The sequence below is a fragment of the Xiphophorus couchianus genome, chromosome 1 (assembly GCF_001444195.1).
Source record: "Xiphophorus couchianus chromosome 1, X_couchianus-1.0, whole genome shotgun sequence".
Taxonomy (NCBI): Eukaryota; Metazoa; Chordata; class Actinopteri; order Cyprinodontiformes; family Poeciliidae; genus Xiphophorus; species Xiphophorus couchianus.
In genome coordinates, this window is record NC_040228.1 from 5,441,493 (window position 1) to 5,460,280 (window position 18,788).

The following is an 18,788-nucleotide window of genomic DNA, read 5'->3' on the forward strand; positions in this document are numbered from 1 at the left end:
CCAGGGTCTCCTCCCAGTGTGACATGCCAGAAAAACCTCCAAAGGAAGGAGGTCAGGAGGCATCCTGATCAGATTCCCAGACCACCTGAAATGAGTCCTTTCGATGTGGGGAAGCAGCAGCTCTGCTAGCTCCCTGTGAATGATGGAACTCCTCAGCCTATCTCTAAGGCTGAGTCCAGCCACCCTGCAGAGGAAGCTCATTTTGGCCGCTGGGATCCAGGATCTTGTTCTTTTGGTCTTGATCCATGCCTCGTGATCATAGGCGAGGGTCGGAACATGGGTGGACTGGAAAATGGAGAGCTTTACTTTTGACTCACCACAACAAACCAGATCAGTGTCTGAATAGGCCTGTCTCAATAACAAATTTTGCTGAATGACAAATTGACCCAGGAGTTACTGCAATAAATGACTTTAGTTTATTTAGCATGGTGAAAATATGACTGAAAAATTTAATCCCCTTTTTCCTCTCTTATGACTAGCTCAATAATCCAAATTATTGCTGTTAATGTTGGACCATGTATCTGTTCAAACAACACCCCACAGTTTCATGCTTCTCAGTGTCCTCAGTGGATCACAAGCTCTCTCTCTGATTTGGAGCTTTTCGAACTGATGTTTATTTGATTTATTTAAACCGTCTTTAGTTTTTGGATAAAAATGTTATCCAATTAGTTGATGACTTTGCGTTTGCTCCCTTTTTAATTCAACAAACGGTTTCACTCAAAAAAGCCGATAGAGTAATGTCGCTTGAGAACCTCATGGACCCTTTGCTGGACTGAATATTGAATATTAACTAAAAAAAAAACAAAAAACAATTGTATCCTGCTGCTTCTCATCTGCTTGGATAAATAAACATGCTTTTTTGTGTGCACTTATAATTTTATTTGGAAGATAATGTTTCATTATTGTGTCTACGCCTTGTTACAGTGCCAAAAGGAATCAATAGATGTCGGTTTAAATATCACACGCGGTGATCTGTGGAAGGGTGCTTCAGGGCTCACAATGTGCTAGTTTGTGTATTTATTTAGATGAGGTTGGATGCTGCTATGATTTTATTCTCACTTAAAAAACAGATCAATAAAAGTCAGCATTGACGCTTTTGGTGTGTGCTGTGCTCTCTTGCAGGTCCTGGTGGTGTAGCACTAGCCACCTCTAAACTGGATCTGCTTCCTGCCTGTGATTTATCAGCCTCCTTTGCCCTCTTTCCATCTGTCCATCATCGCTTCACTCCTGTCTGCGAGTCCACCAGCATGTCTGTCCGCTTGTCCACGGGCCAGCCGTGACCCTGGAGGGAGGGGGACAGAGACGAGGAAAGAGTGGAGTCGCCGGGGAGACGGAGGAGAAGAAAGCTGGATTCATTCAGACGTCACGTCTCTGAAGTGCTTCTGCTCGCTGTCCTTCATCCTCCTCACCCTCCTCCCTCTGTTATGGAGATTTAAAGGAGCAGTGGGAGGTTAGGTCAAGGTAGATAGGAGGGGGAAAAAACACAACCACCACCCCTTATGAAGAAGTAAAAAAAAACAAAAGAGAGAGAGGGAGATTAATTCAGTCACTCAGTTTAAATAACAATAACAAAGAAAAAAAATTAAGCGCACATGAACAACCCTTCACCTGCCAGACGAAGGAGGAGCTGAGTAGACTACGGAGAGAACGGACAAAAAACACATCCAAATTATCTTACTGACATGTCAACAACAGCAACAATGGGGGAAATGGCTAACAGCGCTGTGGAGTTTTATCCCAAAGGGACTCGAGGCGGGGGCGGAGGAGGAGGAAGGGCAGATGGCAGCCTCACAGGGGGAGACTTTGGGGTCACGGTGAAGGAGCTGAGGGAGCTGATGGAGCTGAGAGGAACTGAAGCCCTGCAGAAAATCCAGGATGGCTACGGAGACACAGAGGGCCTCTGCCAGAGACTACAGTCCAGCACCACTGATGGTGAGCACACACGGGGCCTGAATGGGCTGGCAGACAAACATGAATGGATGCCGAACTAGATTGATGACTTGTTAAGAGCACAGACTGGTACGCGCTCTTAAATGTGTCTGAAAAAGTCTTTAAATTCCACCTAAAATGTTTAACATTGCATTCACAAATGGGTGAGTGAATTGTTTCGACGGGCACGTCTGTGCTGAATGAAAGCGCAGCAGCATGAGCTGAAACAATAGTACAACTGTGAAAGCTGCATCCAAGTCATTTGATCTCTGGTATCAACATTTGGCTCAAGTGAACGGCACAGACTGTAAACACAACACACTAAAAACACAGACTGGAAATGAGCATTAATGGAGTTTCAGGCCCGGGTTATTCCTGCTCAGGCAAACTGAATTAACTTCAGTGCATCCTGCAGAATGAAAGCACTTAGGACAAAACTGTAGAAACACACTTCACTTTGGCCGGGTAATCCTGGTTATAGGAGGCAGGTTTTGGGTGAGCAGCATGCATACGGGTGGATGGACTGATTGATGAGTGGATGACAGGATTATGGTGGATGAATGAAGAAAAAGCTGAGAGCAAAAAAAAAAAAAAATCAATGGGTGAATGAAGTAAAAGTGTGTTACTGTGGGATTACCCAGGAATCTCAGACAGCTCCAACCTGCAGATGTGCTTCGGTATGAACGACCATGGCAAAAAAAAAAAAAAAAAGGATTTCAGCAAAAAATCTGAATTTAGCTACAATACCAGTAGTGTGTACATAGCCTTAGTTCACATTCATACCAGTCCTGTTGAGTTCACTTTTGTTGAACTCTAGTTCATTTGCCTATAAATCCTGGTTTTTTTGGGGAGGTGTGAATGCATAATTGAACTTTGACTAGACTAAAAAATTGAACTCTGGTCTGTCTGAAAACCCAGGTCTCAGTTCGGTTGAAGTGAAGTCTGGTGTGGTTTGAATGCATATGTGAACACCAAGTGGACTGTAGTGCATGGCATTCTGGGAAAGTACAATCAAAACAAATGTGCATATAGGAATTAAAATAAACCTATCAATTATCTAGCGCTAACAGGAGAAATGGCTCATCGTCTTTTGCCAAGGACAAAAGAGAAAATCTTACATTTGCTAAAATCTGATGCTACTCCATTTTTGTTTCCGTTTTGTGAAAAAGAAAGTTGTCTTCTTCAAACGTTTTGTGTAATTTCCCTCAGTGATGGTGCAGCGCCTCCACAGGCGAGAGGGGAACCGGCTTGTTTGCAGTGTGAAACAGAATCACCACAACTGAAAATGTAACAAATGTCGCAATCTTGGTTCTCAATCGAACCAAAATTGTCTACCAGCCTATCAGGTGTGAAAACACCCTTAGTTTTCCTCCGGTGGTCCTCTGTTTTTACAGTGAATCTTCAAATATCCAAAGGAGAATAGATATTTTTATTGTTTGTAGATTGGTGGGCGGAGAGGTCCTTTTTGCTATTGAACCTGCTTGGTCGTCCACAGTTGTGACGCAGACATTTGCTTTGTATGACAAACGAGAGGGAAAATCTGAATTCAGAGTGAAATCTATAGAGCATGTTGATTTTCACTGGTCGAGTGAACCTGATATTGACCCTCAGCTGGAGGCTGTTTAATTGTTGCAGCTCTTCTTTCCACAACTGTAGTTGAAATGTGCAGAGATTTACTGAGGCCAGCTGATTTAGGTGCTTTACAGCTTGTATTGGCCCAGCCACATTTCATTAAGCATCCACTAACATTAACATCATGGATTTAGTTGTAAAGCCGAACGCTGAGACACTTTTGTGGATGCATATTGCAAGTCAATAGAGGGGAAAAAAGCTAATTGCACAGTGTAAGGCTATATTTAACCTATTGCATGGTTTCAATTATACCAAGGACTTACACTTTCTTCTGTTTTTCGGCGGTCCCATTCATATAGCCTTTCACTTTAATTTATTCAACAGTATAACAACTAAAAAATGGAATGATGAAAGCATATTAATATTTTTCTTATGTACCAACTCAGTAGCAATGTAAAGTTACGATAAAAGAAGAGTCACACTCATAGCACTGGAGTTGTAATGTCTACATAATATGATCGTTAACCACACATGTTCCACCTCGTCACTATTTACTAAACAAAGATGAAGCCAAACTGGAAAGCTGTTTATGAAAAACTACGAGGGTCCTGTGGTTCCACAAGCTGTGCGTACAGAAAAGGCTTTTAATGGTGGTTCCACAAGCTGTGGAACCACCATTACGCTTTTCTTAGGCATACAAAAAATGATTGTGAATCAATTTTAGCCACTTTTCTGGACATATATCTTAAAGTTATTTCTGATAATCTTTTCTGCACAGCTCACTGTGCAGCTCACTTAAAGTCCCAGGGCAACATTTCTATCATGCTGTTCAATATTTGCTGCTGTGTTTGTTGATCAGCCAAAGTTGAGCTTCAGCTGAAGGCCACTGTGTGTTAAGAATCTTGTCAGTCTGTCTTTAACATATAGTGTAGAAAGTAAGTATTTGGTATACTGGAAGTTTCTCCACTTCCAACAAATGCAGAGATCGGTCATTTTCATCATAGGTGCACCTCAACTAGGTCAGAGATTTCCTCTAGTTTTTGACCATACACATACATCTTTAAGGTTCTCTATTGGATTCAGGTCTGGAGAATGGCTAGGCCATTCTAGCAGACAAGATGGATGAAGTGTCATTCCGAAAGGACACAAACGACAAAGGCAGGTAGAGTGGCAATTGAACAAGTGGCCCACTGAATTCCTAACACCATCGCCACCGTCGTCTCTACTGTGTATATAGCCTCTCACCTATTGACAACTGTAGATAGATAAACTGGTTTCCCAGGAAACCAGGTTATCCTGGGAGTAGAAAATGAATGGATGGTAGAAAATGTTTCCAAGTTGAAATCATTTCACTTGAAAAAATTTTAAAATTGTACTATATAATGTACTCTTAACTGGACTGCACTCAAAATCTGGTCTCCACTTCATACCTTGCACATGTACAGAGCTAAATAACTTCTATTTTACTGTCAGTCCTGCACTTTATATTTTATATTTAGATTTATATTCATATTTTATACTGTATTTTATTTTATTCTGGAGTAACCTCACAACATTGGAAGCTCAAAACACTGTCCTGAGCCGTATGCAACGAAATTTCGTTCTGTATACACCCTGTGCATGCAAAAGGACAATAAAGTCAGTCTAAGTCTAAGACTAAGTACACATGAGGCTAGATTTGAAAGACCTGGGTGCATTGAACCCATCACCTGTGTATGCAGATTACTTCTACAAACATTTGTTTAAGACTGGATCACTCTCAAAGAGTTGAGTGAATTCCAGTGTTGCACCATGACACGATGCTAGCAAGTCCAGTTGAAAAATTTCCTTGCAGCTAAATAATTCACATCCAGCTATTATCAATACAAAGAGGAAGCAGCAAGGAATGAACAACAAAAAAGTGGTTGCTCATGTGAAATCACAGCGTTGGGGTTAGACACATGACGGTGTTCAGAGGGCACCAACTTTCTGCAGAATTGATAGCAACATAACTCCTCTTCATGTTGCCTTCAGGTTTGCTCAAGTGTAGCGAGCTCAATGGAACTGGTTTTCATTCCTGAGCAGGTGTTACACCACTAAATGGAATGCAACATGTCAGATGGGTATGGCAGTTTTCTTAGCCTGGTAAAAACCAGCCCCTTGTTCTACGCTTTCCTTTGCCCAGAGAGTCTGGGTCTTTGAGTGTTGTGAAATAATTGCTTCACAATAGCATAAACTCTGAAAGAGAGGTGTGGATTCGGTTGCTGAATTGGATTTGGTTGTACCCATTCGCTGATGTTTGGCTGTGACATATGTAATGTGCTTGTGAGGGAAGCTGCGCTATGATGCTTACTGGAAATTGCTTGCGCTGTAAACAACATTTCCTGAGAAGAGCTGAGTCAAGCACACATATTAAATGCAATAAAATAAAATGTCTTAAACGTTCCCCTTGCTCCAAGTTTAATTGTGCAATATTTGGAAGTGTGGCCAACATGAGTGAACAGCTTCGTTCACCTCCTCTACTGTCACTGTCATAATCGTAGTTCACAACTCCTCCTTCTGTTTGCTGATTGGCCCGGTGGAAATGAATCCTGAGAAATCCTGCTCAATGGGAGAAATCCCAGACGTAGCACTGAAGGGACCCAGACCTTCTGTCATAAAATCCGTAAATACGCTTCTGGGACAAAATTTAAAAATTCCCATAAACACAACGGTATGGTTTAGAGTTTTATCATAATATTTTGTATCATTGTGATAATAATAAAATTGATTTTAAAAAACCCCAGATTACTTCTTTTTAGGTAGCTGCATGGCACAGCTTCCTAATGCCACGCACATGAATACTGGTCTTGAAAAACATTCTTACTAGAGATATGATATGATCACTTAGCTGCACATTTCAGACTTCACTTAATCATATTTATGAATTTACTGATATTTATTGATGCTTTTGTGGGGCAAAAATAGTAACATTTATATTTTATTATTTTTTTGCACTAACTGACAAGCATAAATGTAAATTCTTATAACAAGAAATTTTCATGAGAAATGATAAAGATACAATCAATGCCTGTCTTTGCCTGTTCATGTACTGTAAATGAGCACAGTGGTTCTAACAGGGGTGTGGTAACACGCTACGCCCACTACTTCAACTAGTTGTAACCTAGCAACACAACAGCGGCGACAAGTTGGCTCACAAAGTCAGCAACAGAAAGAAGGATAATGCCGAACTGTCAGATAGAGAGAAACAGAGATGGATGAATAAAGGAGGCTGAGTGAAAGTGTGTGTTTAACTGCAGCATCTGTGAGGTTTGTGGGCGTGTGTGTGTGTGTGTGTGGGCGTGTGTGTGTGTGTGTGTGTGTGTTGGGGTGAGTGAACGAGGGAGGTGGAGGAAAAGTGTAAGGGGCTGCTGGTGTTGAGTTACAGTAAGTCTGTGTTGAGTGTTGCTAATTTGATACTGTGAGTTGGTCAGGAATCAGTGCAGCAGGTCCCAACAAACCCATCACAAACACACAAGCACGCACACACACACAGACTCACGTCGGCAGAACCACCTACTGAGCACAGTTTACCCACAAATACGCATAAATGCTGCTCTCCGGTAACGTCTTTGGAGCCACAGCTCAAAAGCTGCCTGTATGAACTCGAGTCAGAACCCTAAGCATTTTAATCTGCTGCTGATCGGCTGCATCCTCTGCTTCCCTGAGTCCAAAAAACAAAAACAAAAAACTGAGGGCTGGATTTGGCAGATCCGACGGTGAAATATGGGCAAATGCATAGACATGCATGGATACGTTACAGTGCACTTGGTCCTGTACATCATCTGTAATGTGATACATAAAGTAGGATGGGTCTTCAACCAACAGAGTGAAGTCCCATTCCCTCTCTCTGACACATCTGGATACACCAGCACTGCGGTATGAGAGCATTACATCCTCAGCAAACAGCCAGAATGTAGGAGGGACAGCAATTTGGAAGAGGGAGTGAGAGACTGTATGTGTTTTAAGAGGAGAAGGCTAAGGGGTGAGGAGGGAGAGCTTGAACAGCTTGCCGCATTGTCAAGGACACATCAAGGAGAGATTGAGAGAGAGGGAAGAGAGCTATGGAAGAGGGATGAGACAGAAGAGAGGAGAAGAAAGAGAGCTAATGAAAGAAGGATACGGCTCTCTGCGATTACTCAGCACTGGGTCACTTGTTTTGTGTCGCTCCTCTCTTTGCCTCGGCCTGAACCCTGTTGAGTGTCAGAATTCCACGCAGCTGCTCTGCTGCATGCGAATCCCTGCAGCAAGAATGTTTCATCCAGGATGGAAAGACAGCCGACCGTATCAGCCAACCGCAGCTCACAAAGCCCGCCTCCCTCAGTGCTGGTAGCCAATTGGAAAAAAAAGAAAAGAAAGAAAAAACTCCTCTCAAAACACACACACTGGAGCAATGACATCACCTGTTGCTGGGCAGTAACCTGTTAGACACAGGAAGCCCTGGACCTAATATCCCGGTCACCTTGGAAACTGCTGAGGCTGAAGGGGAGAGGAAGTTGAGGAGGCTGCAGATTGAGGTAGACTTTGCAAAAACATATATGCTCTCAAAATATTTATTTAGATTAACACATGAGCAAAATACACTTGAAATACAGGAAGAGCTCTTGGCCTGACTCTTTGATTTTGTTGAAGAAATGAACTCATCCATTTTCTAGAGCCACTTAGCCATTTTTAGGGTAGCAAAGGAGCTACTGCAGTAAGCAATAAATCAATTAATCACATCGTGACAAATTAAAACAAGTTCAATAATTTCTATTTGCATGATTGTTTGTTTTTTCTTTTTTCTCTCTCTCTTTCTACCAAAGGAAAAACAAAAGTTGACAGTCTGGTGCACTGGTTTCATCTAGGCAATATTCTTTTTTGAAGAATAGTTTTGTTTACAGAGACTTCCATATCCATTTTATTTATTGTTTTGCTCATTTATTTGAGATATTTAGAATGTCTTTCAGGTCCAGTGTTAAATGTTTGTTAGAACTTAATGTTAATTGATCTTTGAGTGGATGTACTGGCCTTGTTATGCTGCCACCATTGTTTCTATTATATCTCCTGTTTCTATATAGGAAATAAAAACAGGAGCCAATGGAAATTAAAACAGCTGAAGATAAACTTATAAAAGACTCTCACGATGTGATAGCCCAGAGATAAAATATCACTGATTCACCTTTACACAAGAACTTCTAAGAAGAATGTATAAAATAGTCTAACTTTTTACATATAAACAGATCTGCAGCAGTTATTATCACTGCTACCATAATACCATAAAATACTGATTATAGTACAGGGTTCTTAACGCTAAATCGGCATCGATGCTTACCCCACTGTTGCCGACTTAGCAACTTTTTAGACAAAAAAATCAATATAAGCCAAAAACATTGACATTTTCAGACTTTATTACTTTTTTTCATTGTTTAAAAATTCCATCCATCCATCCATCGGTTTGTCCTTATACCAATCATCCATCTCCCTTCCACCCCTCAGTCTTTTTTCAGGTTTCATATTCAAAGCCTGACCTCTGTAGAAATAATTTCAGAAGTAACTTTGCTATTACATTTTAAGAACCGAGCATTCTGGATGTTTTTGTCTGAAAAATGAAGGATTATAGAAAGCTGATTTTGATTGGGCACTTTGTCAGCCTGTCTGCTCAGGTACAATCGGCAGCCACCTGCTTAGCAAATGTGCTGCTTGGAGCTTGGTAAATGTAGTTTTAAAGCAGTGCTAGCTCAAGAGTGTTGGATGGTGTCTCTGTGCAACTGAGTATGGGGTGCTGTTTGTGACACAGTCAAATATCAACATCACTAACTTGGGTTACTTAAAAAGAACGGGTTTTGTTTTTGAAGTCATATTTATTTTTACCACATTATTCATACATCCGGTTCCAAGCTATATATTTAGTTAGCCAGCTAAATATTTAGCTCCAAGCTAGATATTTAATTAGCAAGCTCCAAACTAAGTATGTAGTTTGAGCTCATACAGTATAATAAGACAATTCTACATTGATTTGAAGTGTATTTGTCATACGACCCGGAAAGTTAAAGTATGATCCACAATTTTGCATACAAATATTAAAATTGAAGCAATGAAAATCTCATGAAATCAGGCGTGTCTCTATATGCAAGTGCAGAAATAATTTAGTATTGATTCTCGGTGTTTGGATCCCCTGGAAGCCTTTGATTTTTGGCGGTTTATTTGTTTACATGTTTCAGCCGAGTGTAATTTGTTGATGGTCCCTTTTGTCTGTCGGCCATATTGGATTTAACAAAAATAATTTCTTGCATTTACAGCTGATGGCCAGTAGTTGATAGTGTATTTTATGATGCATTAGTGTCCACGTCAGTGGTCTGTGTGCATTTATAATATAAAAATCCACAAGAAGCACAAGAAAATGGCTTTTAGATAGCTGTCCACTGCAGTGACCACTATGCATGAAAGGGTTAAGATGAAATTTGGAATATTTTAGATCACTAATTAATCAAATCTCACTGGCATTAGACTGCTAAGTATAACGTACGGAAGTGAATCATGTTGTGAAAGCGAATGTTGGATGTGATTTCACCTTGCTCTAATTTTTGCTCTGACCAAACACGTTGGATCTTTCAGGTGTCAGCGGCGACCCAGTAGACTTGGAACGTCGATGTCAAACTTTCGGCCGGAACTTCATTCCGCCGAAGAAGCCCAAGACATTCCTGGAACTAGTGTGGGAGGCTCTACAAGATGTCACCCTCATCATCTTGGAGGCTGCCGCCATCATTTCACTCGGCCTCTCCTTCTACCAGCCGCCTGGGAAGGAAAGTGAATGTAAGGAGAAGGGTGGTGTTGGGCGATGTGGTGGTGGTGGGGGGCATTGGTCGGTTTTTGCGGACGTGAGAGACAAAGGTGATCTTTACATTGTAAGGGGTTTACATGAGGTAACAACACATACAAGCAAAGAAAGGCATTATTTCACCACAAAGAGGCATTTCCGAGAAAAATATTTAATAAGTATTGAATGGACAACAGGACCCAGCTACACACAGTTGGAGATAGATTGTGAGCAGCCAGCAGCTGTGCAAAGTGGCCAGAAGATCTATTTTGCTTCCATTTATTCACAGTGGAAATTAAAGGACCTCGGTGTGAGACACTTTGGTTGGTAACTGTGGTTTAATAAAAGGGTTTAAATGAATTCTGCTCACATTCTTGCGTTAGAGAGCAGGGCTGGAGGGATCGAGGTGACAGGTTACAGAAATATTAATATGTTTAAATGCAGCAATCTCTTTAAACTTTAGCTTAAAGAGATTGCTAGAACTCACAAAATCTTAAAATAGTCCAAAATTGTTTTGCTCTATTTGGAAATTTAGCAAATGACTGAAATCTAAAATGTAATACTTCATACTTTGGTATGAAGTATCAGTAATAGCAATGGTTTCTCAAACAGTAAATGAGTCGTGCTTACAATTTAGAAGACATAAAAAAATACAAGTAATATATAGTAAATTGTACAGATTAGTTTAATTTGTCTAACTAATTAGTCTAGCTTCTTTTTTGAGCCTGCAGTCTTTGCCTTCTTCTGAAAGTAATATTTTACTGTGCTTTAATTTTCCCCTGTCAAATGTGGTTGTAGTGAGCGTAAACTACATCAAATCATATTGATGTTCATAAATCAATCAGTCTCATCATGACTTTGCAAAATTGATCCCAAAGATTAGCATTTCATACTACTAATGAACCCCGACGACAATCAGACTTGTGTGTGAACGGTTAACAGGCTATTCAGCTTTGGGAGCCGAGAGTATTGTCACAAGATCATAGTAAGATGAAGGAAGCTAATAAAAGGAAAGCACGACTAATGGCGACGGCCATTAGTGGAGCACTGACTGCAGCTTCTGCAGGGAAGTCTGTTTGGATGTGGAGTCAGAGCCATGAGTGGTGAGACTGTGATGTTAATTTACACAGACTTCCTTCATAATTTCATAATATAGTGTTCAGCCTTTGCTTGCATCTGGACTTACCTGACCTGGCTTCTTTTGTTGCAGAATTATAATGCATGTCTCACATCAATGACATGAAAGTCAGATAAAATGCGATATGACCATTCTGACTGCAGATGCTTCGAAAACAATCAGATTTGGTTCAGTACCATACATGGAAGTGCCACAGATTGGATGTTTTGGGGGTTAAAAGATTGGATTTGAGCCGTTGACAGATTGCGGTGAAAGATTTGGGTTTGGGTTGCATTCACCTGCTGTGTGAACAAAGTCTTAGTTTCAATGAAGATTCAACTTCCAAAGATGGATCAGCCAGTTGGGAACTAATTGACCAATCAGTCGCAGATTTGCGGAAAAAGTAAAAGTGATCAGCTAAATATGGATATGGCTTACTTTCACAGTCAATGGGAAAATTATAGTTAATTCTAAACTATTTCAAAACATTTACAGCTAGGTCATTAATCTAGATTATAGATAATGTTTGTGTTTGACAGAATCTATATGCTGACCTTCTTGGTGACGTCTTGGTTAAACAAATTGTATCAAATAAAGCAAAAAAAGTAGAATAAACCAAGGCTGAAGCATTTGTCTTGTGTCATTACGTATTTATTCTGGAGGTAACGTTTAGTAAATAATTTTTATTTTGTTTTTGGTTGTTATTTATCTTGTTTTGCTGTACAACAATAAGTATAAATTGAAATAATGTTGATAAAGAGAAACAAAAGGCCAAAAAGAAAGAAAGGTTCAACTGTGGTGTCCTGGTGAAAAGGAAGTGGTGTGAGTGAGCAGAGGATGCAAATATGGGACAATGTGGTTCAGTCTGAAACCTCAGAGTGTACACTTGGTAGCAAGCTGTGAACTGGTGCTACATCCAGCGCTGTGCATGAAGCAAGCATGTTCCAGCAAGCTGGATCCAGCAAGATGGATTTAAACTGTCAAGTTAAATCTAAACTGAACAAGCAGCTCTGCTTCTTTTGACAGTGAACGGCTGCTGGGAAGAAAAAAAAACACCAGCAGGTTCACGCAGAACAGAGCTGATATATTAATAGCCTAAGAAGAATAATTTGCCTCTTGTGAGGTTGCCATGCGATCAACTGAGTAAGAAAACAACACGGCCTTTTGTCGGAAACTGCTACTGGTGAAATGTTGTTCTTCCTTGCTTTAGGTAAAACCTTTATTCTGAAACTAGGTGACATTAATGAACAGTAATACCAGAATGTGCCTGCATACCTGGCATGGCATCCTGATGCCGGATCCGGCCACAGAGGAAATTTAGATCCCAGAGAAGGAGAGAAGAGCAGCATCTTTAAAAAATAAATACAAAAAAGCTGTGAGACATTCTCTCTCTTCTGACCTTCTCTAAGACGAATAATTGTACAAATGCGTTGAACTTACATAAACGGTTATGCTGCGCTTGAGATGAAATTATATAAGAGCAGAGCATCAACCATGAATCGCATTTAATGTGCCATGTTCAGGAACAGTAGCGGACTGGTTTTTGAGACTGGTTTGAAAAATATGTACAGTTAAGCCTAAAATTATTCACACCCTTCAAAAATATATATTTTTAAATTGACTGATATTTCTTCTTACAAGAAATATTAATTAATTAAGAAATATTAGTACAAGAAATATTAATTAATTAATATTAATAAAATATTGTTTTGAAGTGGGCCAACTAGAATCTTGACTTAAATCTGACCACATCCCTGAATCCGTAGAGGGAGTTAAAGATTAGGGTGATGGCAAGGAGAGCATCCAACCTCAGAGTTGGAGCTTTTAGCAAAACACATGTCAGAAATATCAGTGGAAATGTGTTGAGTACTCGCCACCAGATATAGGAAGTGTTTGATTGTTGAATTGCCAAAATTTTGTTGGCGAAGGGTGTAAAAAATGTATAACAAGACAAAATTATTAAAACGTAGATAAAAACAGAGACGACCCTATGAGAAGCAAATTTTTCGATTGAATTTAAATAAGTTTAAATTCAACCAAAAATGTTGTACATTTCCCTAGACTGTGAATAATCTTTGGGTTACCAACACATGAAATCAGTTATGTGGGAAATTAGGTCATTTTAGCATATAGTGTGAGAGTACAGAAAATAGGATGAAGTCATATAGATGTAAAAGGATGATGGTTCGTAATTTAAATTCAATGAGATCATGAACCAAACAAGGCCATAAACACGACATCATGTAGCAACATTAATTAACCTTCTTAAGAAATTGATGTGTAAATTGTACAGAAATGAAAGCTCAGTATAGAAAATGTATCGGATATATCCGTCCATCCACTTTCTTACACCCTTGTCCCTATTGGGTTGCTGGTGCCTATCTCCAGCGAGACATCTGTCTGATCACGGATCATGTTTAAAAGCCTGACCTGCTGAATGGGATTTTGGATATTGATTTTCTTGAAAAGTCGAGAAAGTTATATAGCGACAAAGTTGCTAAATTGGCAACAGTAGGGTGATTGCTGTCAACCCTCCTCATACAGATGTGACCTGTATCAGCCAGGCTCTCTATCTGCAAAGCACAATGGCAGATAGAAATTTCACAGTGTCTGATTTTCAGACCTTTGCTGAGGCGGTTAAAACTGGTGGATAAGATCGGTTTCTATGTACAATGTAAACTGCCAGAATTCCACTGTAAAATTGTGGGTGAAATATTTTTTCTTTCATGGTTACGTGGCATTCTCGTTGTTAGAAATGATGCGGCGGTCAACGTTTTACCGTAAGACAAAATGTTTTAACTTAAGAAAAATAATGTTTTTCCAAAAATGAACATGAAAACAACTTATAAAACGAATGTACTAATGTAAAATCTACAAATTACTGTTTTCGCCAATGAATTTATTCAAGGTAACTTCATATCAAATTTGTAGTTTTGAATTGCTTTATAGTTTACAGATTTTTCCTTTCACAATTTTACTGTATACTGTACAATTTTACTAACCCTACTTCCTAAAATTAAGGAAATAGGGGTCGATTTAAGGGGCCGCCAATGGAAATGTTACACTAGTTGGTCAGTTAGAGTTTGATTGAAATGTGAAGCCTAACGTCTACAACTCCTCTCTTCAGTGTGCGGGGAAGTGAGTGGCGGAGCGGAGGACGAAGGGGAGGCTGACGCAGGCTGGATCGAGGGCGCTGCCATCTTGCTTTCTGTTGTGTGCGTTGTCCTGGTGACGGCGTTTAATGACTGGTCCAAAGAAAAACAGTTCCGGGGTCTGCAGAGTCGGATCGAGCAGGAGCAGAGGTTTGCGGTGGTTCGGAAAGGAAACGTCATCCAAATTCCCGTGGCTGACATGGTGGTGGGGGACATGGCTCAGGTCAAATACGGTAGGGGAACTGCACCTGTCTGCACCATCCTGCATAAGCTTACTATGTTTCCCTCACATTGAAAAGTCGCAAAGAAGGTATAAGATAAAAAAGTTATGCAGATGACGTAGGAAAATCATGTAATTAAACTTACATGAGTTTGGTGTTTAAACGTTTATGGAACATATGACTCTTTTTCTGCTTAAATATGATGTCACAGCAAAAGAAACCCTGATAAGTTAAAAAACATCATGTTTCATGTTTTTTCATGTATTTGATAGGAAAAATATGTGAAGTTCTTTAAAAGAAGTTGCATTAAAATCATGTTATTTTTGTTTTTCTCAGATTATTAACTCATTAAGTTGAGTTACGCCGAGCAGAACTATGTGATCAACTTCCGATCTGCATTTTTTGAGAAACTTTGACCTGCCATTATCAATTTTAAGCAATTTCAATTTCTCTTTAAGAGCAATGACATAAAGACATAACAACAGCCCATAAAATGTGTTTTTCTAGCTTTGCTTCAGTGAGAGTTAATTAATTATTTATCTTAGAAGCAAATATGACGCCATGATGTGTTTGTGGGAGTGGAAAGTTTCTATAAAAGTGTTTCACCTATATTTTAAAAGAAAGACAAAATGTCATGGATTTGATATTTTAGACAACTTTATAGTTGTGGTTGTTAGGTGTAGCATTACTAATACATCGGTCTCCATCTGCCAACGTTTCCAAGTCCAACTTGCTCTTTAACAGAGAGGCTAAACGCCATTACTTTCCTCCCTGTCATCTTTGTGTTGGAATGAACCATGTACATATTTAAACAAGTTGAAAAACTATTCATTTAAATATCGTCCTAAAGCTTCTGACTCTTTTTTTTAAACAACTAACTCATACTGACAGCTGTTTGAGTGAATTTAGTGCAATTCTTTGGCTTCTGTTCAGAATTTTTCTTCCTTGTTCATCAAACTTACATGTTTTCTCTGTAATATTATTTAAATAGTTAATAAATAAATTATATTCCTGTTCAGTCACCCAATGTTACAGGATTTGTAAATATTCAGATTAGCCACAACTCTCCTGTTCTATATGTTTTTACATTGGCTTGTTTTTTCACTTTGGTAAAGTCATGTTCTCTAAACATAAACATCTATGTGAGTCTCCTGTGAAGGTTTAGTTCTTTTCCTCCTTCCCTCTGACTCTTAGCCCATTTCCTCATTAATTATTCAGTCTATCAATGGACTGCTGGTCCCTGTAATATGTAATGGTATCAACTTCTTAGCACAGGAACAAGATACTGTATATTGAAACAATAAGCGCATGCTTGATATCGTTTGAACAAAAAAGACAAGCATACAAAGCTGATCTAGATGGGATTTGTGCTTCAGGTGACCTGCTTCCAGCTGATGGCATCTTGGTCCAAGGCAATGATCTGAAGATAGACGAGAGCTCCCTGACAGGAGAGTCTGACCACGTTCGCAAATCTGTGGACAAGGACCCCATGCTGCTCTCAGGTTGGTTCTGACTTCTTGCTACTCTTATGATCAAGCTAGCTTCAACTATATCATTATATTATATCTGCACTACATGATTTGATTGTTTTTAAAGGGCATAGTTGCAAATACAAACTTAGGTCATTGAATTAATTAGAATCCTAACTCACATTGTCAACTGGAAAGGTATGGATTTAAAGTTGATGGAAAGTGCTGGGCATGCAGCTCTACCACTTTTTATTTAAAGATTTCCTTGGCGGCACAGGAATGAGCAACAGTGATTGAGGTCAGATTTGTTGGTACATTTCCAAGGAAGTCACTTATTGTTCATCCACTCTAGGTAGGGTTGCATATAAACTCCAGGAAATGAGAAGGATTCATTTCTGAACCACACCAACAAGCTGCTCTTGCAGAACGATAAATTCAAACACCCTGCCTGGAAACCTTCTGGCCTTAAAGGGGCAGTGTTATGTAAAATCGACTTCTATACGTTTTACATCATGTTATAATCTTGTTCCCTCATCAAAAACATGCCGGGAGTGTTGCTTTGAATCTTTAATGGAGGTTTGAGAAATCCTTTAATCTCCCACGGCAACCATTCAACAAATGCTTGCTCCAACAAAGCTCCACCTACTCCCAGAAAGCTCCTCCTCTGAGCTGGAGTCTCCAGCAGAGCTTGTGCCTCACAGAGTACCCCTCGCTCACAGCTTCCCCACTCAACTCCTCCAGACTAGCGGCAGCAGCAATTAGCAAACAGCTGGTGGAACTATGAGTTCCTATGATGAGTCTGCTGAGCTCACCACAGGAACTACTTTTCAGTGCAATACGCCTAAGAATGGTAGAGTAGCATTGTTGTGATGACATACTGAAGGCAGAGTGTCGTAAAGAGCAGGAGCTTCTTAAAGAGACAGAGGTCAATTTTAAGACTTTAAATTGCAAAATCTAAATTTTTAAAGTTACTTTTGATATATACAGCATTTTTATAACTGAAGGTAACAAACTTACTTAGCTGTGCTATAAAATGGCACTATATGCATGGAAATTACATAATACCGCCCATTTAAGAAACTACTCTCTTCACAGTTTTCTTCTAGTGTGTGTTAATGACTTTGTTAAAGTGAGCTTCCATTTTATTGCTTAAAATTGCAGTTGAATTGAAAAACTTTCCATATCCTAATTTTAAACATAAAGCATGTTATTCTCCACAAAGCACTGCAGTAGCTTGGACCCATAATGCTGTGAGATGATCGAGGTTCAGCTTCCTGCAGGAAAACTCCAAGCATAGAGCCAGAGCTACAATGGGATGACTTAGATCAAAGCATATTCAAGTGTTACAATGGCCCAGTCAAAGTCTAAACCTAAATACAACTGAGAATCAGAGACTTGAAAACTGGAGTTCTACTCTTTTTAAGAGAGTGGGTAAAAATTTCAGTCTCTGGATGCGCAAAGTTAGTGGAGACAAAGCAAAAGATCTGGTTGTAAATACACAAAGGTGAAAACCATGGATCAGTTATGCTATTTTGTGTTGGTCTATGACATAAGATCTCAATAGAAGACACTGAAACTTGTGATAACAAAAGAAAATGTAAAAAAGTCAAAGTGGTCTGAATATTTTTTTTTTTTTGCAAGGCACTGCAAAAAAAGGAAGAACATATAAATGCAAGATTACACCTTATTACTGTTATGCTTCATAGCAAAACTTCATAAATATCTCCTGTCTGTGAACGAAAGCCAACCCGAAGTGTTTTTCTGTTAAGGAACCCACGTGATGGAGGGCTCAGGTAGGATGCTGGTGACAGCCGTAGGTGTCAACTCCCAGACGGGCATCATCTTCACCCTCCTTGGTGCCGGAGACATGGAGGAGGATGGAAAAGAAAAGAAAGGTAATCTACCCTGCGGTGAGACACACGAATAAAAAAATAGAGTAAAACAGCGGTTTACAGTCAAAAGATAAAAACTTTTCTTCTGGAGATGCTGTTCCACTTATTTGTAGTTTTGCCTGCTTGTATCAGTTTTTATTTGTGTAAATTAATTTCTAGTCATGATTATTTTAAACTGGTCCTAAATGAGTAAGTATGACTACAACACACCCACATAAATAAATTAATGAACCAACCACAGAATTAGCCCACTCATGCCTAAAGCAAGAGTCCTGGTTAATGACTGAGCCTGATGATGATCTGAAGAACTTTAGTGTAAGGAGCCTAAAGTTAATATCCAGAGGTGTATTCTTTCCACTAACTTCAGTGCAACAGTGACAAAAACACTACTGAGTAATGAGGTGTGAAGTCCCACTGCAGGGTCTTACATGTATATAAAATTTATATATATATATATAAAAGTCCTGTTACACAAGTGCAGTAGACTCTACCGAAAGTCTCAGTAAGAAACATAAGGAAGAAAATACAGTGAAAACCTGTGGTGTGCACCACTAAGTAAAAAATTAGTAACCCTAAAGCAATTAGCACTTTAAGCAAATGCTAAAGTTGCTTAAAGTCG

The 18,788-nt window shown here is 39.5% G+C and overlaps 1 protein-coding gene across 5 annotated transcripts in view; it reads left to right on the forward strand.

Moving 5' to 3' along the window:
* The window catches only part of atp2b3b (ATPase plasma membrane Ca2+ transporting 3b), a 65,534-nt gene that overhangs the window by 4,936 nt on the left and 41,810 nt on the right, over positions 1-18,788 (forward strand). For all 5 annotated transcript variants that reach the window (XM_028024835.1, XM_028024857.1, XM_028024839.1 and 2 more), the window contains exons 2-6: positions 1,123-1,932; positions 10,117-10,314; positions 14,563-14,820; positions 16,185-16,310; positions 18,047-18,172. In XM_028024835.1, the coding sequence (XP_027880636.1) occupies positions 1,683-1,932; positions 10,117-10,314; positions 14,563-14,820; positions 16,185-16,310; positions 18,047-18,172 (958 nt within the window). In that variant the 5' untranslated portion in view covers positions 1,123-1,682. The remainder of the gene's footprint in view (positions 1-1,122; positions 1,933-10,116; positions 10,315-14,562; positions 14,821-16,184; positions 16,311-18,046; positions 18,173-18,788) is intronic.